This window comes from Rhinoderma darwinii, chromosome 2, assembly GCF_050947455.1.
Source record: "Rhinoderma darwinii isolate aRhiDar2 chromosome 2, aRhiDar2.hap1, whole genome shotgun sequence".
Taxonomy (NCBI): Eukaryota; Metazoa; Chordata; class Amphibia; order Anura; family Rhinodermatidae; genus Rhinoderma; species Rhinoderma darwinii.
Genome location: NC_134688.1, coordinates 50725729 through 50749423, shown reverse-complemented (window position 1 = coordinate 50749423; position 23695 = coordinate 50725729). Strand labels below are relative to the sequence as shown.

Here is a 23695-nt window from a genome sequence, read left to right as displayed (position 1 = left end):
ATCATGATTGTTTTTGTGTTGTTTTGTAATCATTGAGATCAGTAGGTGATTGACAAACTGATGTAAACTAATGTCAATTTGTACTTTGATTTCAATCCGCTTAGATCTGTTTCAGAGCAAAAAAGAAAAAATGTACGTGAACACAGCCTAAAACGAAAGAATATATTTAACACTGTAAAGTCAGAGGAGTGCGGGGGATGAGAAGAATCATACAATGCTGCCACATAAAGGCTGTAGTGGTCATATGTGAGGTAAAAGTACTATGGATGGAGTATGGGAGAGTTAATGGGGTTTTCCTACGAGGGAAATTTATGACCTCTCCACAGGATATGTCATAAATGTCAGATTCATGCAGGTTCCACCTCTGGGACCCGCACCTATTTATAGAACGGTACCCCTAAACCCCGTTCTACCTCTGTGTGTGTCGGCTGATCTCCGACCATGAAGGCGAAAACAGCGTAGCTCGCTGAGCTACGCTGTTTTCGTAAGCCCCATATAACTGAGTGGTAGTTACGCAAACAGCGTAGCTGGCATGCTACGCTCACATGCTACCGATCACAACTTTTGACACATCACTATGACATGTCAGAAGTTTTCTGAGTTACCCTTTAAGAAAGTAATATTTTTCTGAACGAATATAATTAAAACAAAATGTAAAAATACTTATAATAATAGTAATAATAATAGTATGAACGATACTTTCATTATGCAAATAACCGGACTGCAGGAGTCCGGTACTGAACCTTCTGGTTAGGTCTTCCCGCCATCCTTTGTCTTCCCACAACAAAATCCAATGTCAGAACGTGAGATCTCGCTGGTTATCGCAAAAGCTTGCGTTCTGTCTAAAAGAGCTCTATATAGTGTATTAATATAGCAGTTACCGACCAGTAAGATTGGATTCATCAGGTCACCTGACCCATGTCCCTTCTGGTGAGGCAGTCGGAGGTTGCCGATACGAGGTGTGGGATGAAGTAGCGAGGTGGCCACACATGCGCGTGGCTCTATTCAGTCTGTCCTTTGGGAGCTATGGAAACAGTCGGTTTGTCCTATTTGATGCTTAGGGTTGTGTTTAGTGCTCTATACAGGCCACATTAGGTCTCTATGCACTACTTTGTATACATAATTCCCATTGGGTTTAAAGGCGTTGCCTCATCATAGGCATAATCCATAGGCGTAGCTTGAAGCTCCTGGGCCCCAATACAAACTAACACAGCCCCTCCACCTACCATGTGCCATTTATAATACTGGTGTCTTCTTCAGGTACCAGGGCACAAGTGCGACTTCTTTCTCTGCACCCGCTTTAGCTATGCTCCTGGACGACACCTTTTAATACGAGAGCTAACTCATCGCTGCAGGTCTGGCTCCTGGCAAATGGCTCATATTGGCAGCAGAAGTTACCATCAGCTGCTCATTTCCTGTGTACTTGCCACTACATGGGAAATGTAGAATTACTTGTGGCAATTAAAATAGACTGTCGGAGTAAGAGCCACTGTAGCTTTTTCCTAGTCGCTTCAATGGAACTGAGCTGCAGTACCAGGCAAAACCTATGGACAGGTGTGCCACGGTTTGTGAAAGAAAGCAATCATGTTTTTTTTGTTTGTTTTTTTTAACTTCTACAAACCCTTTAATATTTGTGGTCATATCCTTACTCATGTGAACTAAAACATACACTCTTTTAAACAGAAACAAAAGTATAACATGGAATTTGTCTCATGTCGAATGTGTGCAAAATATAATAATAAAGGAGTGCGTGTAGGGGCTGTAAATCAGATAAGCTTCCCCATTGAACAGTAGCATCCTAACATACTTAAAAACATATCATATACAATCTACAACTCCTCCATCTTCGTAATGGAACTTTTTCTATACAACTATAATTTGTAAGAGCTATTGCCGAGCAGCGCGTAATTCTTTCTACCTAAATTTTCTGTAAATTTTTGCTAAAGAAAGGAGACAGGGAAGAAATGGGAGTTCACATGTACCTGTATGATTTAGTGGAGTGTGCAGGTTAAACAGTAAATCATATCCAAAAATGAAAGTCAGATCCTCTCCTTCTAGTTGTATTTGGGGTGTAGCCCCCCCCCCCCCAAAAAAAAAAAAACCAACAACTCTATTGCTGTCTTTTCAATACAGGAGAAGCATCAATAACTAAAAAAAAAAAGAGACACAACTGAGAATCTTTTGTCCTTTACTATATAATAATACAGCGAATAATCTAAAAATTACAGGGCAATATAGAAAACAAGTTATAAATTGTAAATGGATTTAACTCAATCACCTAATTTCATGCTAAGGCCTATTAAAAAGAAGCTCGAGAGAAGTATTTACCAAAATTTTCAACAGTTTCTTTTAATCTAAAGGAAAACTGTGCGTAAAATTGTGACACTTATGCCTAGTGCAGGTTCAGAGGGGGCAGTGAATGACACAGGGACTCCAAGAACATGAGCTGCACTGGGCATACGGCCCTGTTCACATGACCTTATTGTCCTCGGACGTGAAAAGCTCCCGACATAAACCTTTCATGGAGGGCTGCAACGTATATGACTGTATATGCATACAGTGGAACACGTCGCCAATAGGGTTCCATTGTAAAAAATGTACACGACGCAGTATAATTTTTTTTACTGTATACAGTTGTATGGAATATCGTAGTCTACTACGCTATTTTGTAACTAATTTTTTATTTTTTTTTTAAGTTTACCGATGTATACCTATACCAATTAGACGAGGCCAAAAGGACACTTTTTTGGCCTTGGTTGGGTGATTGGTGCCCAATGGGTAAGCTTATAGTGTATGCTGGGAGAATTTCATTCTGGTTTAGGTAATACCGCTGTATCATAGGGGCGTAAGAACAAAACATCTTACCTTGAAAAATTCTTTCATGTCAACCTGGTCATTGTCATCAGTGTCTAGCATCTCAAATGCAATTTGGAATCCAGTTCTTGGTTCTGAAACATTTTTAAAAAAAGTACTGGAATCAATTACATTAATAAGAAAAAAAAACCCTCTACACTTCAAAGGACATACATGCTGCACCTCAGAAATCTTGGAAATTGTAAGCACTTGGCTTAGTTATGGTGATATATAGGCCTCATTATGGTGCTTGGTTCTGCTACGTAGGAAAAAAGGGACTTTCATTTGTTTCCTCCTCTACGCACTTTCCATGAAACCTTGGCCCAATATCTCTGCCCCCTCGTCTGCTAATATTGCACTTCCTATGGAGAAGGTAGTCATGTAAAGTTTTTTTCCACCCAGGAGCAAGGGGGGTGAGACCAAACAGGGTGATGCCCCTTCTCTCTCATTTGGCCCTATAGCAGCTGCATAATCTGCCTCTATGGTATTTACGCCCTTGATTGGGAACATAACATTATAATATTACAACATATCCTCAACAGGTGAATTACTATGAAGGTAAGCATACATGGAACATCATCCTGCCAATACAATGCCAAATAAAGCACTGGAAAATCATTACAACTGATTGATACATGTATGAATAGAGATTTTATGCATTTTCTGTTTATTGTGGGCAGGGAAAATCTGAAGAATTCTGATTAAATTTAAACTGCAAATGGTTAAAGAAACTGTGCCAAATATACAATAATTGCACAGGACTCATAAAACAGCTGCAAAAAATAATTGGACAGGTTAGAGGAAGATTCGAGATCTTCAAGTTATTGGAGCAATTGAACAAATTTATGATGTATCCCTAGCATTGCAAGAAGTTGCATAATACGAGCAAGCTAATGCCCAGTGATGCAACAGCCATGATAAGTTGCAGCTGACTCCAGAAGTCAATGAAAACTACCAGAACGTTAAAACTTTCACTGAAGGGAGGAAAAAAATTCCTCAGTTGGGACCTCCATCAATTAGCCAGAGCAGCTACAAATAGCTTCTCCCTCTCTGACTGTGCATTACATGGACAGCCCATTGATTTCACCATGTAATGTTTAATATCCCCTGTGGTGTCGCTGCAAGAAAATTGATCATTTAATGCCCACAGATTACAGTTGATCGCTGGGGACTCAGCAATGAGACACCCTGTAATAAGCTTATTTTTATGAAACCCTTCTAACCAAAATTGACTATACAATTTCAACATAAGATTATGGAGACCCCTCTGATTAGCAGGACGAAGAGGCTGCAGTCCCGTTACTACCGTACCCAACACACGGATGTCCACACAAGTGTGACTGTGCCTGGTATTGCAGTTGTGCTGTTCACTTGGGCGGGCTAAGTTGCAGTGCCAAGAACAGCCACTTTGTTGTACCGGGTTATGCAGTAGGTGGTACAGGAAGTGGCTTTCTAGAGAATACCGTTGCACCTTTGTTATGCTGATCGGTGGGGGTTTAAAAGTACATGATACATAAATGGCCTATCCCAAGGACATTTCTTTAATATAAAATCCAAGAAAAGAGCTTTAAAAAGAGAATCTGTCACCATGTTTAACAACCTATAATGAATATAACCACTATACAGGTAAAAAGACGCGGATTCAAAATATGTAAATATTGTTTGGCTACTCACTACCAATTCCCCGAAGTAATCTATCAATTGGTCCGCGCGTTAAAGCACTTAAAAGTCCTTTCTTTGATTTTGCGGAGTTTAGGAGTCCAGTGTATGCAAATTGCCCTAGCCAATCCATGCCCGATTGAAGACTGTCACCAACGTCACCAGCCTTCCTTAAGCAGCAGAGTGTGGCCAAAAGATTAATATTCATAAAGCGGAGCACAGAATAGCGGCGGAGTGGGTGGGGATTGAACTATATTAGCATAAAGCGCACTGACTGTTTGCAGGAATATTGCGGGGCAATGCCAGTGAGTGGGAATATAAAAATTGCATATTTGGTATCAGCGTCTTTTGACCTGTCATGCCATTACAGTAGACTGTGGGGGTCACATTACGGTCAATTATTATATGCTTCTGTCTGACATCACCCTCAACATGTCGTCTTCCAATTACACACCAGCAATTATGCCTGCACATGTTGGTGCCTAAAGACAAGAGTAGAGAAACCGGATTTATAGAAGGGGCCAGAACTAACATGGCTCATTCTGAAAAGACTTTATTTTTCTAAGTCTCATATTTCTGCACCTAAATCAGATAGTTTTCCTTCTGATATACTATGACGCATGAGAACGAAACCTTTACAGTATCCAGAGTTGAAAGAGGCATTTAATACTTTAACATTTTGATTTGCAAGGACACTTATCACGTCCCACTTGAAGTTATCTAGTACAAAAGGTTGATTTGGGGCCTTTTCCATTACTTCTCGCACACCTAATGTTAGTCTAGGGTTCATCAGAAGAGGAGTGATCTCTTTGTAAGATGAACCTAAAGTGGGAGCCAGAAATTAAGAGCTGTTGGAACGTCCAACGTAAAGAACTTTCTCGCTGGAAAATGAATTTTTCTTGATGGAATGTTGTTCTAAGATTTCTTAGATATTGGTTGTATTCTGATGCCTCCTGAGCTAAGTGAAGTGGATCGGTATGAAATAGAATAACCCTGCACAGACAGAAGATGTTTGTTTCTAACAAGGGTCTTGTAATCTGTTTCAAAGGCATGAATAGAAGAAAGTACAATGTCTCTCAGAGAAGGCGGCCACCAACTAGAAGGGGTATCTGTGGTTACGAAATGATGGTTACCCTCGCCGGTATGAATGATGCTTTCATTTCATTTGAAGATGGATGCAAAATCTCATAGTGTGCATTGTGCTGATGGAATTCCAGGATCAACCATGCCGTTTGCTATACGGAGCGTTATGGACCATGAATTTGAACCATTTATTACACACACACACACACACACACACACACACACACACACACACACACACACACACGCACACACACACACACACCACCTAAAGGGTTAGTTATAAGAGTATTTTGAAACTGCTAACAAAAAGTTTTTTATTTTTTGGCGTTTTTACTAGACAATTAGTGAAAATTTCTACAGGACATTTTATCTCCATGTAAAAATAATAGTGTCATTATTGGGTTATACTTAAGAAACATCAAGAGAAAAGAATACCTTGCTATATTGTTATGCGAGACCTACAGACTAGAAAAATGATCAACTCTGGCACAAAATAGTGGAGTATAAAAATATATAAATTTTACTACAGATAAACACAACAGAATACAAAGATGAGTCACACAATGAGAAGGCATCAACCTAAGCAAGACCAAAGAAGCATGTACATCAAGCACGATCATGCGTAAATGTCAAGATACAGGCGCATGTGTAAATTGGAGTCCAGAAGGGACAGCCAAACTGCTTGAGATCTGTAGCAAAGTAATTAATATTAGTAACAACAGTAGTCAAGTATAAAGTGCTGGGAAATGCAGGTAGCACAGCCTATAGCCACGAACTAACAGACTATATATCAATCAAATGCAAAGCGGAGACCTGTGCAGCCCATCCCTGAAGGGCAAAATAACATCAGACCAAGAGCATGTAACACAAACACCTGTTATAGGTAACATACATACCAGAGGTCATGGTCTTGCACAGGGAGGGCGCCAACACCTGACGCGCGTTTCGGCAAATGTCTTCGTCCTATACGGTTATGTGCCAAGAAAAGCCATATACAGCAAAATACTATGGATTATGGCACGGTCATGGAAATGTACATGAGACTAGCTTAGGGTCTTTTCACACTTCAGTTTTGTCCTCCGTTTAACGTAGACGCTGGAAAATCTTCTGGTGTATACTTCAAACAGAGGCTGTGACGGATGCCCAACAGTGACATCCGTCACCCCAAGGCTAAAATGGTATCCGTTTAACAGATATGCCATAAACTCTTATGACCCTGTTCATGACATATTCCTTAAATAGATACCATTATAACCTATAGGTGACTGATGGCTCTTTTAGGCATCTGTCACTAGCCTCCGTTTAATGGGTACTTCGAAAAACTCCAGTGACGTAACGATACATATATGGACAGTTATCATGCCATGCCCGCAAACTTGAGGGTTTGTCTCCACATGATAGAAGACAATGGTTGATGCTGGTATAGGGTGTCAGCTCTGTGAAAGCCAGAGTTCTACCACGCAGAGAACCCCACACATATCCACCCACACGACTGTCCAACTATCCCTGCGATGGCAAAACCTTCAGAGCAGCTGGAGCTTTTTATCTTGGTCCGGGTAGGCTACATCACTGGAGATTCTCTAAAGTAGCTGTAGCCCCGCAACTGTCCATATATGGACAGTGATGTAACTAGGGCTACCCCAGGTCTTGTCATTGCGGGGGTCGTTGGGTCGCCATGCAGGTAGATATGTGTGGGGTTCTCTGTGTGGCAGTGCTCTGTATGGGTCCCAAAGGATCCAACAGAGCTGACACTCTATACCGGCATTAACCATTGCCTTACATCACAGGGAGACTATCCTTCATATGTGCGGGCAGGGCCGCCAGAGTGTGTGGGCAGTGCGGCCTCTGCTGCATCGAGAAGCACCGGTGATAACTGTCCATATATGGACAGTTACATTACTGGAGCTTCCCGACATATACATGTAATGGATGCCAGTGCTGGAAGCCATATAATGGGAGCATTCCCGATGCACTCCCGGGCCTTATAATGGTAAAAAACCCTCAGAAAGAAAGCACAAAATAAAATAACACAAACTGCTGCTAGTCCTTTTTTTTTTTTTAATCAGGGACAATTACTAATTGATTCTATCGTCTCAGTCTCCTGCTTCTGGTCCTGTGACACTCCACATTATATAGAAGTTCTCTGCTGGAAACAAGTGACGGATAAGAATTTCTGGATTATTGGATGCTGGCAGGCATGACAGAGATTGCATGACATTTGGTTAGTGGTGTTTTCAAGCAGTAGATTTTGCTTTGTCTTCGTGCCTTGAATCCTTGTATCACTGGAGCTTCTAAATATTTTTGCAATGGCCTTGGCCAACATATAGGACTAGGACAGGCTTGGATATGGATAAGTAATGCATACAATTCCCTATTTACCCGTATTATTAAAAATATTAAGTATTTCTGTTAATGGCAGTGACACCTTTTCCTTTCCCAGCACCCGGGAAACATGTCATGGCAGTCTCTACACCCCTGTCTACGGTGTTGCCTCTAGCAAAAGTAGTTTAAAAAAAAAATTGCACCAACTTGTTTCTCTGTTGAGAGCAGATACAGTATTTTTTCCTATAAAAGTAACACATTGACCAACAGATGGCGATAGACGAGTGCTATAACCCAATGTTTGGCAAATACCTGCCTAGTTTTCAAATAGATTGATGATCGTCAGGAAACTTTGATCTTCAAGTCAATGCATATAAACCATATTTACAGGATGTGGAAAACCTCTTAAAATCTACTTAAATATAAATATTAGCAAGCAAATATATTCAGAGCAGCCCGATTTAAAAATGTACATTCAAATTCACTATAATAAAAAACTGGATACTACTAAAAAATATTAGTATAATATAATTAAGTTCTTTTGTAACGAATATCAAGTATGTAAAATGACGTTACTTTTGTCCCTGGGATGCTGGACAGGATCCGCTGCTCCATGGATGGTTCCCTGAACATTGGTCATCACCGCTTTGCTTTGTGATATTGCGCTGCTTCTGTGGGTTTGTGCCACTGATCAGGACATGATATGGATAAACATCCCACATGTTGAGCAGCAAACCGCTTGTTTCTGGCATACAAGAAGCTGTACATGTCTGCCATACAGCACTTGAGCTGCCATTAACATCAAGAGGGTGGAGGTGGGGGTAAGCTATGGAGAAGGCCCGCCAGTGCAGAGCATTGACATTATGTCAATATGTATTTCACGTATTTCTTTAATAAAAACGATTTAAACTAAAGGTATTGTCCCCTCTTTTGACAATTCTTTATCATTGAGTGGGTCTCCAATAGGTGGCTGTAAGCTGCAAGTGATCAATTCCCCAGCAAAAAGATTGCATTGGTCCTCCTGAGCGAGACCCCCGTTCTGCACACTGTGGATCATATAACTGCCTCCACAAGTTTCTTTACACAAGGTGCCGTGGAGCTGGTCAGCCAAGAGGGATTTTCCTTTTTAAATACAGCGTGCACTCTTATGACCCTATTATTGGGAGTTGAGGTGGCATTCAGTGCAGTGGAGTACAGTGGTGACCCATAGCGAAGAAAAAAAAAAAATAGGCCCCTTTCAAGTCCTGTAGGACTCCACCACATTTCTAACCACATGGGATATAAGGTCTTGGTTGCCAAGATTGCATTTCCTGTTTAGACCACATCTCTGTGCAGGTTCTCACCCCCCATTAAAATGTAGACGAGACCAACCTGGAATGGGCTCCCTCACAATGTTCCGCGCATGGGCTGCTTAAATCGTACATATTAATTAAATGGAAGAAATAGCACCTACAGCTTACTGTATCCAAGAGATGTCCATATAAAAATATTTGCTTTGGTGACACATTCTCTTTAAAGGGGATAAATACATATGAAAAGCATACAGCAAAAAAGTTGTATAGCACAAAAAAAGCACAAGCAGAAACAAATGTATAATCTTTATTAGTTCATCACATACAATCTGACCATTAGGACATAAAAGCACATACAATTTGAATAAAAACAAGCACCGAAATAGAGGTCATAGTTGGAATGAGGAAGGAACTTTAAAAAAAGACAGAGTATAATGTGACACCTACGAAACCCAAAGTCGGGTCAAAAGCACTAATTCCCACATGGCTGTAGTATTGTGATGAAAACATATGGGGTCTGAGTCGGTAGTCATTTATATTGTGTTTTGATCACAATGCTACAACCAGGTTTGGGGTCTGAGGTATTGAGATGTCGATCCCTGACCACCATCTTGGTGCTCGTTTTTTGTAAAATCTTAGGTGGTTTTAGGTCGTTTTAGGTCGTGATGGCCTGATTGTTTGGGATGAACTAATAAAGATATTTATTATATATTTGTATATATATGTGTGGATAGCTTCCTTTGTTGTGGTATACGACTTTTTTGCTGTAGAATTTTAAAAGGTATTGGTGTTTGAGTTGGTATACAGTGATCATTACGATTTTGGGGACATTAGTTAAAGACATGTAAGGACAGGTCCGCTCTATTAGCCCAATATTGTAATAGAACCTAATTAAGAAAGCAGTGGGCTTATAATTATAAGTACATTCCATGAATACAAGCAGGTACATGACCGCCTGAGTCACTGGTGAGAGGGGTGGGCAGAGGTGGAGGGAGCGCTCCTCTCATTAATACAATGAACTCATAACTAAGAGTCCGCCGTAATCTTTATTAGGCTCTATTAGCCAAAATACAATATTTTTTTGTGCCGTTTCGGCTAATAGCAGAGCAGACGTGTGCCCATACTATGCAGCACTTACAGTACATAGTACGGGGACAGATCTGCTTTACATTTTTTATAGCATCTTACAGATAGTAAAGAAGGAAAATTATAGTTCTATCACTTCATGTACTAATTGTCTTTGTGTAACATCTAAATGTTGTTCTTTTTTCTAAGTCATTCATTTGTAAACTGCCTGAAGAAGGAGCCTCTGCGCTCTGAAAGCCGCATATAGAACTTTTATGGTTAGCCAATAAAGGTATCATACCTATTATACTTTTGTCTTTTTTGACACAAGTACAGTTTCAAGTAATCCTGATATTTAGGGAAGACTTCACATAACAGGTGGTAAGACGTCTACAATGCCCGCACATTAACACACACATGGAACAAGTGAACAGTGATAAGAAAGAGAAATAAATCAGGTAGAAGGCAGGCCTCTAAACCCGCAGTCCACTGTGATTTATAATGTCTATGATGTATAAATGTCAGGAGTGATGTAATTTGCATGAGTAAATCAGATTAGTTTGGGTCTCGGGAGTGTGTGCTTCTCTCCGCAGTATCCTCACATTCCTGGCTCCTACTCCCCGTTCCACCTTTAAACAACCACCCTATCTCTACTTCAAGCTTATTTTATTTATACTTTTACCCTGACTTGTCATTTTCCACAAAACTGACCTCCCACGTTCAGTGTTCTGTAGACGTGCGTACCAGTAATGACTTAAGAAGAGACCTTGATGTGATTGTTGGTGAATGAGTCTCATGTAAAAGAAGAAGATCCATGAAAAAAAAACCCTGACATCTTAGAAAATTATCCTGCAAACATGGAAGTGGTAGATAGCAAGGATAGAGAAAAGTCGACCCCTACTGCATAAGAAATAAGCTATTTTCATATCTAAGATATCAGCAACCGAGCATTAACCCCTACACTATCTTAGACCACCAGGGAAGTAAACAATAACTAACCTACTTGACCATTAACCCCTACACTACCCTAGACCACCAGGACAGCAAGCATCAATTCATCGACTACCCTAGATTACAGGGAAGCTGGCATTAACGTATCGACCACCCTAGACCTCCAGCAATACAGGCATTAATTAATCGACTACCCTAGACCAGCAGGACAGCACGCATTAATTCATCGACTACCCTAGACCACCAGGACAGCAGGCATTAATTCATCGACTATCCTAGACCACCAGGGAAGCAGGCATTAATTCATCGACTTCCCTAAACCACCAGGACAGCAGGCATTAATTCATAGACTTCCCTAGACCACCAGTACAGCAAGCATTAATTCATAGACTTCCTAGACCACCAGGACAGCAAGCATTAATTCATCGACTACCCCAGACCACCAGGACAGCTTTCATTAATTAATTGACTATCCTAGACCACCAGGACAGCGGGCATTAATTCATAGACTACCCTAAACCACCAGGACAGCAGGCATTAATTCATCAACTACCCTAGACCACCAGGACAGCGGGCATTAATTCATCAACTACCCTAGACCACCAGGACAGCAGCCATTAATTCATCGACTACTCTAGACCACCAGGACAGCAGGCATTAATTCATAGACTTCCCTAAACCACCAGGACAGTGGGCATTAATTCATCAACTACCCTAGACCACCAGGACAGCAGGCATTAATTCATCGACTACCCTAGACCACCAGGACAGCGGGCATTAATTCATCAACTACCCTAGACCACCAGCCATTAATTCATCGACTACCCTAGACCACCAGGACAGCAGGCATTAATTCATAGACTACCCTAGATTACCAGGGAAACAGGCATTAATTCATCGAATACCCTAGACCACCAGGCATTAATTCATTGACTACCCTAGACTACCAAATAAAATTGTTAATGTTTCACATGTGATATCCAGCATGAGATTGTTGTTTTTTCTATTCCATGCTCCCAAAAAGAAATCAATAACTATATGCTGAATTTTCCAAGTCGATATTGGAAATTTCTCTAGTAATTGTAATAAGCAGTTTTTGGGTTTTTTGTATGCCACTGTTGAGAACGCTTGGATCGTTCTTGTCTCGAGTGAAAAAAAAATACATGTAGTCCTAGATGTACAGTATATTGTTCGTTGCAGCATGTTGCATTCCATACTAAACACCCGTGTGGTTACAAATACACTGGCAATAAATGGCTGTAACATCAGTATTATAGGCAAACAATGGATAATACCTACTTGTAAGGATCGTCAGCAGAAATAGGTATTCGGTGTAGGAGATCAGCCCTGGGGAGAACAGTTACAGGTTAGACAGCGCATGGCTCTTAGTAAGCGGTAACGCTGCAGGCAGCACTGCCGGCATTTCAGCTCATTTTTATTCGCGACATTGCAGTTTACGTTACTTTTCAGATTTGCACAAATAATAGAGCAGATAAGGTTCACATTCTTCATTGTGTCATCGTTAAGACTCGGACCGTGCAAAACGACTTATATGTTTGTGGTGCACTGAACATGAACTTTTTTTTTTTTTTGCTTTTTGCTAGAAAGCCAGCATCTGTTTTAAGCTTTTTTTCACTCAATTAACCAGAGTAACATTTATAGGTTTTATTATTACATCTGCACTAAATCTTTCTCGTAACATCTTTTATAACTGTTCCCTTAGAATATCCACAGTTTTTATAGATCACCAGCTCCACTAAAGACCTTAAAGTTCAGGCGCGACTGCAGGTAAACCCAAAAATACCAAGTCACACTGACAGGGACCCAGGACGCTAAAATACTTTAGTGGTCTTTGCACGTGACATAGAAGTAACACGGAGACCATTAGTGATGTTATTTTCTTGATTTAGGGTATGTTCACACACAGTATTTTCACGCGGATTATGATGCATTTTTTTTCGTGTCGGAATCTGCGTCAAAAAATGTACCAAATCTGTCTCCCATAGATTTCAAAGGGAATCAAATTCATATTTTTTTTTTTCAGAACTGAAGTTTTTCCGCTTGCTGAGAAAAAAAAAGCGTCCTGCTCTATCTTCGGGCAGATTCCGCTCTTAAACCTCCCATTGAAATCAATTGGAACCAGAAAAAAAAAAACTGCGCGTGTGGCTCGACGTGGTCTTTGAGTAAAATAAAAAAAGCGAGCAGATTTTACAGATGAATAAGGTTCTCAACCAAACAAGAAGCCACAAAACCCGCCTAAAAAAATCCTGAAGTTAATTTGGAGGAAGATTTTTTTTGTTCAGTGTGAACATACCCTTAGATTTCATTTAGGCAGGCGTATGGCACTTGTGTTTAAAGAGGACTGGTCACCTCTCCTGACATTTCTGTTTTAGTAAATACATGTATTGCCCATATACTAACTATTCTGAAGCATCTTTACTTCGCACTCCACATTGTGCCGTTCCGTTCTTCCTCCTGGAAATGCATGAATAAATTAACAGTGTCACCAATCCCTTTGTCATTAGGATGTGTCCCTACAGTCTGGCAATGTAGAGACACACTCCTTGACAAGAGGAATGTTAACACCCAGTTGTCAATTTCTTAACACATTTCCAGGAGGAACAACAGAGGAACTGAACACCACAGAGTTTTAAGAAAATATGCTCCAACGGACAGGTCCTCTTTAACTATCACTATTCTAGATAGAACACCTTGACCAACAATGGTCCTACTGAACTGTACATACAGCCCCACAAAAATGTAAGGTGCTGTAAGTTTGGCTCAGTATGTACTAAACTATTTTGCTATAGTATAACACACTACAACTGTATTTCTGTGGTAATCTGCTGTGTGTTTGTATACTTGGTATCCCCTTGGAAAACCCAATAAAAATTGAACTTCCTCGTACCCTGTGCATAGGATATAAGCAGGAAATTCATTGGGGGCGAGTGCAGTCACAACTGAATATTCAGGTTTTGAGTGGAGTTCGGCTATAATTTGACTTTGCCGTATTTAGGATTTCTCTAATGTTACAGAGAAGGATCAAAGTATTTCAAGCCTTTTATCAGTGGAGAGTCGCCTGCCCACAATCTCACGGAAACCCACAATCCCAACAGGTTACTAGATGACAATGATAACGCAACTAGGTCCTTTGCCAAGGAGACGTTAGCCTTTGTTTGTACGATAGGTCCTCTTTGAATAGTGATTTTTTTTCTTTACTTTTTACGACTCTAGGCTACTCTATGGCCAGTTCTGTAAACGTGAGGGTGGAATATACAGGTGTCGATCATACACAGGGGTAGTCATTACGGAGTTAAATGCTATTGAGAGTCCTTTCATTCCTTGTGTGTTCGAATACCTGGAAACACATTGCAAAGCCTGACAGGCACTAGCGGGATTAATCACTCCATTGAAGCTTATATAGAACAGGAGACGTTTCAGCGTGGCGTGTTTAAACACCGCTTAAAGAAAAGTAAACACCATTTACTTCCGTTTACATTCAGCCAAATTAATAGATAAAGGAAACCCATCAGTCTCAAGGAGCAAAGTGTAGATTTTAATTATACTTCTGGTTGCAATAGGAAATGTGACTTACAATGGGACCTTAGAGGAAGCCGTAGACCCTGGGAGACAACCAATAGGCTCGTTATAAGATTGCGCGCCGTGGTCTTCACCCAACTTTTCCAGACTTCTGAATGGCGTGTTTATGCAGTAGTATAGGAGTATGTATTCAATACAGAACTAGGCCAATTTCCTATGCTAGGCCTCTGGCAAATCTTCTGCACACAATAAAGCGACCCTCCAGTCCTGCGACAACATTTTAAATATGACGGGTAACATGGAGTAATATCACCTGGTGCCCTCCATTTGCGCCCCCTGCCTTGGATCCACCACTTTGAGGTCCCCTCTGAGTTGTCCCAACAAGGCTGTAGCGCTTCTTAGACTACAAGTCTGCGACACTCCCACTGTTCTCGGATTGGCCAGAGCTGCTCACGTGACCAAATTTTGGGACAACAAAGAGGAGACCCCCAAAGGGACCACAGCAGAGGGGTGCGACTAGATGGCACCTGGTAATATTACTTCACATATCCCATCACATTTAGAATTTTGTCCTTGGACCGGAGGGTCTCTTTAATTTCTCTTTTTATAAAATACGCCACATTTTTAGTGGCGTTTTTGCATTAACGCTGCGGCCAGATGCGAGCTTGGCGAAATATAAAACATGGCTTGGTTATAGGTGGTGTTTGTTTTTTTTTACTTTAACTTGCTTTTTTTGGCGTAGTGGCATTTTTCACAATCGCTGCAAGCCTAGGTTTGGCCTTTTTTTTGCTTAATTTAGTGATGTTTTGTCCAATAGACCTGCATAGTTTTTTTCCTCTTTAAAAAAGTTATTGTGTGTTGCATTTTTTCTGGCGTTTTGGTTTTTTTTCAGAGAAAAAGTATGTGTCGCAGGGAAGAATCTATGCATCACATCTTCTTTGACTCACATGATTTGCAATGTGAAAAACGCCTCCTAAAAAACCCAAAATGCAGGTAGTAAAAAACATGTAACAGTTTTTTGGATGCGTCTTTTTTGGCCTAAAAAAAAGCCACACAAAAAGTGTTTGTGAAGGAAGGAATCATTAACGGGACACAGGGATCATATTAATAAGGCGGAGAAAATGTCTGGTTTGAAGACACGCTATCCCGTTGCTGTTATACAGGAATACACACTGTAATACATAAACAGTCAAGCAAAGTGCTGGGATTTGTATATTTTCAGTTGTAGGGGGCAAGACAAAATAGAAAATGCAGCAACCGCAATGCCCCTTTGATGTGAGTGGCAGTGAAAAGACATGTCAGCGCTGCCCAATCTGTAGCAGGAATGTGTGTTTGTACAGCACAAAGATTTACAGTTTAAGAACGCTGCTGCCTGTGAATTAGGGTCATGTAGATCCCCTGAACACTGGGAGCACCCCAACAAATGTGAACGTAAAAGACCTGTCTATAACGTGTCACTGTACCCACAAAAAGAAGAGGTACTCACTTCCCATACATATATTACACTACTTAAAGGAGAACTCCAACCACTTCTATGTGAAAGTCCCTTAAAGGGGTTATCCACTTTTTAACAATCCCCACTTTTCAGAAGGGTACCTCGACAATAAGCTGATCACGAAGTGTCCCCCTGCTTGGACCCCCAGCGATCAGTTGTATTCTGTGGGGAAACCTGGCAGTAAGTGTTCAATTTTACTGCAGCGCCACCACAGGGGAAATTAAACATTACACAGGGCCCATTTCTATCAATAGTTTGTCTATGTAATGCAAGGACAGGACAAGTCCTCCAGAGTGAGACACGCTCTCCACCCTGGCCGAGAGATGAGGATCCTGAAGAGAGGATCTCCCTATTTTACTCGAAATTTCCTAAATGGTATATGAAAATGAATATTCTAAACTAGGCAACCCCTTCAACTTTTACAAATGTGGACAAATGTGTATATTTTTCAGTTATCAGGCCACCTACATATAAGGCACTAATGTCTCGTGCTTTGAAGGTTTTTTTCCATCTCATATTTTTAAAGCACATACATGGAATAATGGGGGAGGGGTTCTTTCCAATGTAAAGAGCTGTGCACATGTGCATGTACATCCCCATTACGTTTCAGGCTTAAAGAGGCTCTGTCACCAGATTCTGAAACCCCTATCTCCTATTGCATGTGATCGGCGCTGCAATGTAGATAAGAGTAACGTTTTTGTTTTGTTTTAAAAACGTTCATTTTTGGCCAAGTTATGAGCAATTTTATATATATGCAAATGAGGTTTGAAATGGACAACTGGGCGTTTTTTTTTTCGTTATGTCCAACTGGGCGTGTATTGTGTTTTTAACTGGGCGTGTTTACGTGTATGACGCTGACCAATCAGTGACCAGTCAGCGTCATACACTCATCTCCATTCATTTACACAGCAGCGATGTGCAGCCACATACACAGTCATTAAAGAGGCTCTGTCACCAGATTTTGCAACCCCTATCTGCTATTGCAGCAGATAGGCGCTGCAATGTAGATTACAGTAACGTTTTTATTTTTAAAAAACGAGCATTTTTGGCCAAGTTATGACCATTTTTGTATTTATGCAAATGAGGCTTGCAAAAGTCCAAGTGGGCGTGTTTACAGTAAAAGTCCAAGTGGGCGTGTATTATGTGCGTACATCGGGGCGTTTTTACTACTTTTACTAGCTGGGCGTTCTGACGTGACGTATCATCCACTTCTCTTCACAACGCCCAGCTTCTGGCAGTGCAGACACACAGCGTGTTCTCGAGAGATCACGCTGTGACGTCACTCACTTCCTGCCCCAGGTCCTGCATCGTGTCGGCCACATCGGCACCAGAGGCTACAGTTGATTCTGCAGCAGCATCAGCGTTTGCAGGTAAGTAGCTACATCGACTTACCTGCAAACGCCGATGCTGCTGCAGAATCAACTGTAGCCTCTGGTGCCGATGTGTCCTCGCTCGTCCGACACGATGCAGGACCTGGGGCAGGAAGTGAGTGACAACACAGCGTGATTTCTGGAGAACACGGCTGTGTCTGCACTGCCAGAAGCTGGGCGTTCTGAAGAGAAGTGGATGATACTTCTCGTCAGAACGCCCAGCTATTAAAAGTAGTAAACACGCCCCGATGTACGCACATAATACACGCCCACTTGGACTTTTGCAAGCCTCATTTGCATAAATACAAAAATGGTCATAACTTGGCCAAAAATGCTAGTTTTTTAAAAATAAAAACGTTACTGTAATCTACATTGCAGCGCCGATCTGCTGCAATAGGAGATAGGGGTTGCAAAATCTGGTGACAGAGCCTCTTTAACGTTACTGCAGTGTCCTGATAATGAATACACATGAAATCCAGCCTGGACGTCATGTGTATTCAGAATCCTGACACTTCTGACTCTTTTCTGTGAGATTTGCAGCAAGGGAAACGAAATCTCGTTTATCTCCGAAATCTTGCGAGATTTCGTTTCCCTTGCTAGAAATCTCACAAAAAAGAGTCAGAAGTGTCAGGATTCTGAATACACATGATGTCCAGGCTGGATTTCATGTGTATTCATTATCAGGACACTTGATTAACGTTAATCTCTGTTTATGTTGCTGCAGATCGCTGCTGTCTAAATGAATGGAGATGAGTGTATGACGCTGACTGGTCACTGATTGGTCAGCGTCATACACGTAAACACGCCCAGTTAAAAACGCAATACACGCCCAGTTGGACATAACGAAAAAAAAAACGCCCAGTTGTCCATTTCAAACCTCATTTGCGTATATATAAAATTGCTCATAACTTGGCCAAAAATGAACGTTTTTAAAAAAAACAAAAAACGTTACTGTTATCTACATTGCAGCGCCGATCACATGCAATAGGAGATAGGGATTTGAGAATCTGGTGACAGAGCCTCTTTAATGCAAACTACTGCCCATACCTCCCAACTTTTGAATCTTGAAAAGAGGGACATTTTTAAGCCACGCCCGATATCTCGCATAAGCACATCAAATCGCGCCCAGCTCCTCCTTCAAATAACAAGAGCATATTCTCACTGCGGATCTCTAGACTTACAAAAAAAACTATATGGATATTATAAATATTATGGATCCGGTTACATCTTCTTTGTTTTAGTTTTCGTAACTTGGGTAGACCATTTGTTTTTGCTTTGTTTGCAACTATTGAGAATGATATGTGATAGATAGATAGATAGATAGATAGATAGATAGATAGATAGATAGATAGATAGATGATAGATAGATAGATAGAGGTCGATGTTTAATGGAGAAATGTGTTTGTTTGTTTTTTATTACCACTATTATTACTATTCTCCCTCTCCTGCCAGGAGAGGGAGAAGTTACAGTAGTCCAGACAGAGGGGGCACGAGGGGTGGGCGGGGGACATTGAGTTTCACGAGGGGGGGTTGCGAGGGGGCAGGAGGGGCGGCGGGAGCCGCTAAAAGAATGTGCCTGGAGACACAAGATTTTCCAAAACCATAAAATAATGTAATTTATTTTATGATTTTATAAATGCTAGTGTTCCCAGGCACTAAATAGTTTAATCTGTGTACTCAGCAGTCACCCCTGTCCTGTGGCTTCGTTCTTCTCCCCTCCAGCGTTCCGCTTCAGTGTGTCTGCTGCACTCTGCTCCCTTGCTCCAGGCAGACTGCTGCGCAGGCAGCGTCGTTGCAGGGGGGCGTGGCTGGCAACAGGGAGAGTCGGGGCAGGGCGGGACATTGCTCAGACCGCCGGGATGGCGGGACAGCGGTGAAAAACCAGGACTGTCCCGCCGGATCCGGGACGGTTGGGAGGTATGCTACTGCCAACCTCTTCTGGCAGAATGGGGGTCAGAGAACCCCTATTCTCCCGATAGATAGGGTCCCACCTCTTAGACCCCCAACTTACCATTCAATTATGGCACATCCTGAGGTGAAAACCCCTTTAAATATTTCCAACTTGTTGTAGAGACTTTGTATGGGTCCAAATTTTCATTCCCATCAATGTCCACATCCTGAATAGCAGTAATTAGAACATGGACATTGTGTGGAGCCACATCTCCCACCATATCTACTGTATGCAGTGGTGGACATCGACAGCAGAGGTCTCTGTGCAAGACCAGTATGTGGGCCACTTACTTTCCATTAGCTCATCAAAGAACACCCCACTAATATGTCTCTCTAACAATTCATCAATAATTCTGAGCCACTGTTAACAGCTCAGTCCTTACACGCAATCCAATAGACAGTAAAAAGCTGTTTTTAAAGTGACAGTGGATCCCCTTACCAACTGCACCAACGGTTTGTCCGCTCCTGATTGTATGTGCCTATGGCAAGGATGAAAAGCCAGGGCACCGAGACTGAAGTGTTGTCACGGGCGTACAGGAACAGAAGCTCTGCCGAGAGGTGGTCTATAGCTTCTCTCTCTCAGCACATCTATCTCCCACACATATACAGTACACGGCTTTGCACTTAAAGGAGAACTCACACAAGTGCTATATAAAAGCCCCTTTAAAACGTTTCAAAACCAATATTCTTGCAAGGTCTATGGCTGACCCAAAATAGAATTTTTAATGATTTACAACATCTAGATTATTACGATTCGAAACAAACTCTACTGCAGAGACAGGTTTTGGTGGCCCCACTTTCAGACCAGAAGTGCCAAGATGGGAAGTCAAGTCTCAGACGCACTTCCTGTCACCACATTGCTCATTATTGTTCATCAGACAGAAAGAAAAAGGACAGATGTAATAAACTCACCGGGCCGTGGCCCACCAATGTCTATGCGATGCACTGGTGTCAGCAGCGGGGGAGATTATATACTAAAGGGGCTATCTGGGATTAGAAATAGGACCACTCATTAATGGGTAAGTCTGGTATTGCAGCGAAATCCGATTAATTAGAAAGGGGATAGGACGCAATACCAATAAAGCAGGTTTAAAGCAGCGCTTAATTGAGGTCCTTCTGGTGCACGTCACCCGATGGGCTTGGTCCGAGTCACCCATATACTATGAACAAGTAACTATCCAACGAATGGTGCCCTTTCTTATAATCCTGGACAACCCCTACAAAGCTTCAAGCAATGTAGCCTAAGTTTTAAAATGGACTGTCTGACTAGGACAACCCCTTTTATAGATGAAGTTGGGCTAGCGATCAGCCGATCACTACGGGTCCAGCCACTGAATCTACCGATACTTATCTATTTTAATCAGGGGAAGTTGCGGTCAGTCATACATTTCCCTTGCACCACCAGCTGCAGGGGAAATGTAGTATTACAAGGTGACAATCCATTTGAATGGCGGTCCATGTAGTACATGAACAGGCCATGTCCGCCGGAGCGTGAGCTATTAATACTTAGCGACTTTCTGCTCTAGATCCTAGAGGGGGGTTCTGAATTTTAGTGAGACAACCCCTTTAATACGTACCGTATACTTTTACTTTCGAATATTACAAGCTTCACTTGTATAGCTGCTGCTTGACACGAATAGACAAGGGTATCTTGTTGGGATAGGATACATGCCTTACATTTTATGCTTCTACATGGGATTCATAAGTAATAGGCACACTATATAATTGTATAGGGAGGACACCCTATATTCGCTATTGTATGCAGATCAATGCAAGTTCATTTCAGAAATGACATTGTTTCTTAATATATAATTATGTTTGCTTAAGAAGAAAATGACATTGTTGATGCCTAGAACAGCGGGAGGAGGGGGCCGACGTCCATTTACACTCTGTACTCCAACATATTAATTCTGACGACAAAGATTTTCTTCCAAGAGAAAGGAAATTTTCTCGCTGGGAAATAAATTGCCTTGCAGATATATTTTATAATTACAGGATTAGTCTTGTGTAAGCTGACACCACATTTATCTATAGATTGCTGACTAATTTCTGACCTTTCGAAGTGTGAAATTTAAATATGCGCAGATGGGTAGAAGAAAGGGGATCAAACGGTAACCCTTTACAATAAGGAACGCCTATTCTGTTACATGGGCTTCTAAGTATTAACCGTTTTCAGTAGGATAGACGACGGCATACAGTGTTTAATATAAAGGCACTCACAACTTTCATCATACTACATGTGGGGATGACAGACCACGTTTCCCAGACACGCGATAACAATCCTTGATCATTTTTTAATTTAGAGAAACAAATGTTGTTTTTTTAGGCCGCTGTGAAGATAGCAGTAATACGATAAATTTTATCTGCAACACTCGGATCTCCTGCGGTTCAACTGAACCAAACTTAGATTCCTATAGAGCGCTATGGTGAACTCAATTGTGTTCGGGCTAAAATGCTTCGTATTACGGCTGTCTGCAAAGTGGCCTAAGGCCTCATGCACACGACCGTATTTTTGTCCACCCGTAAACACTGGCGTAAATACAGGTTCTTGGTCACACGTATTCGACCCGTATTTACGGGCACATTTTCTCTGCAAAATTGCACTGCAGTAATCAGCAGCCCCTTCTCTCTATCAGTGCAGGATAGAGAGAAGGGACAGCCCTTTCCGTAATAAAAGTAAAAGAAATTCATACTTACACGGCCGTTGCTTTGGTGACGCGTCCCTCTTTTGACATCCAGTCCGACCTCCCTGGATGACGCGGCAGTCCATGTGACCGATGCAGCCAGTGATTGGCCTGTGATTGGCTGCAGAGGTCACATGGGCTGTAACGTCATCCCAGGAGGCTGGACTGGAGGAAGAAGCAGGGAGTTCTGGGTAAGTATGAACGTCTTTTTTTTAAATTTATTTTTTACAGCTTTATCTATATTGTGATTGTCAGTCACTGTCCCTGGTGCTGAAAGAGTTACTGCCGATCGTTTAACTCTTTCAGCATCCTGGAAAGTGACTATACACTGACGTTGCCTAGCAACGCTCCCGTAATTACGGGTGCACACACGTAGTCACCCGTAATTACGGGAGCCCCATAGACTTCTATGGGCCTACCCGTGCCGTTATTATGGCCTGAAATAGGACATGTTCTATATTTTTCAACGGTACGGGCACCTTCCCGTAAGCATACGGGGAGGTACCCGTGGCCAATAGAAGTCTATGGGCTCGTAATTACGGGCTGTAATTATGAAATTCTGGAAGACCGCGGGAGAATTACACAAGCCAAAGGGCATTACGAGGTATTCGAAATTACATTGTTATTGCGGAATTACGGTTGTGGAATGCATGCCGAAATTCCAGAATTTAAAAAATGTATCGTCAAAAATCTAGGCATGCTGACGGTTTTCAAATCCACAGCATGCCCTATGTGTTGCAGAAACACGGATTTCATTCATTGAAATGCAAAGAGTGGAATCCGCGGCTACATCTACATATCCGGATTTCATTGCGGATTTTGGTGCAGATTTGTAGGCCGGTTCAACAGTGTCATTTTTACGTTGCCTTAGGGCATGTTTAGACGTGGCGGATTTGCGGTTCGGATTCCGCATAGCAAATCCACAACAATTTACAGTACAATACAAATGGATGGGGTTTTCAAACCCCATCCACAGGGAGCGGAGAAATCTGCAGTGAATGAAGAACATGCTGCAGATTCTTTTTTTTTTCTTGAAAATTCAAAGTTTTATTATACTTTTAGAAGACAAGCAATACAATACAAGCAATTGTTGCCGTTTTTCAATTCCGCAGCATGCTCAGTCTGTTGGAGAAGCAGCCGATATTCACTACGGATTTCAGCCTTTGCAATGCATAGGCTGAAACCTGAGGCAAATCCACAACAAAATCTGCATGTTTCATACAAATTCGCTGCATGTTTGACGCAGATCCGTTACAGATTTGCGATGAAATTCTCTGCTAAATCTTCAGCGGAAAGTGTCCGCCTTGTCGAAACATGCCCTGGAGTTGGAATTGTCCAAAGTGTTGTGAACAGATCCTAGCCTGGACTATAGAACAGCTAAGCGCTCTTCAACCCATTAACATCTATGTGGGAGAAGGGCAGCGTTGG

The 23695-nt window shown here is 41.7% G+C and overlaps 1 protein-coding gene across 2 annotated transcripts in view; it reads right to left on the bottom strand.

Moving 5' to 3' along the window:
* Positions 1-23695, bottom strand: part of MICU2 (mitochondrial calcium uptake 2) — a 270394-nt gene that overhangs the window by 41574 nt on the left and 205125 nt on the right. For both annotated transcript variants that reach the window (XM_075851627.1, XM_075851628.1), the window contains exons 5-6: positions 12528-12575; positions 2866-2948 (exon numbers count right to left, since the gene is read on the bottom strand). In XM_075851627.1, the coding sequence (XP_075707742.1) occupies positions 2866-2948; positions 12528-12575 (131 nt within the window). The remainder of the gene's footprint in view (positions 1-2865; positions 2949-12527; positions 12576-23695) is intronic.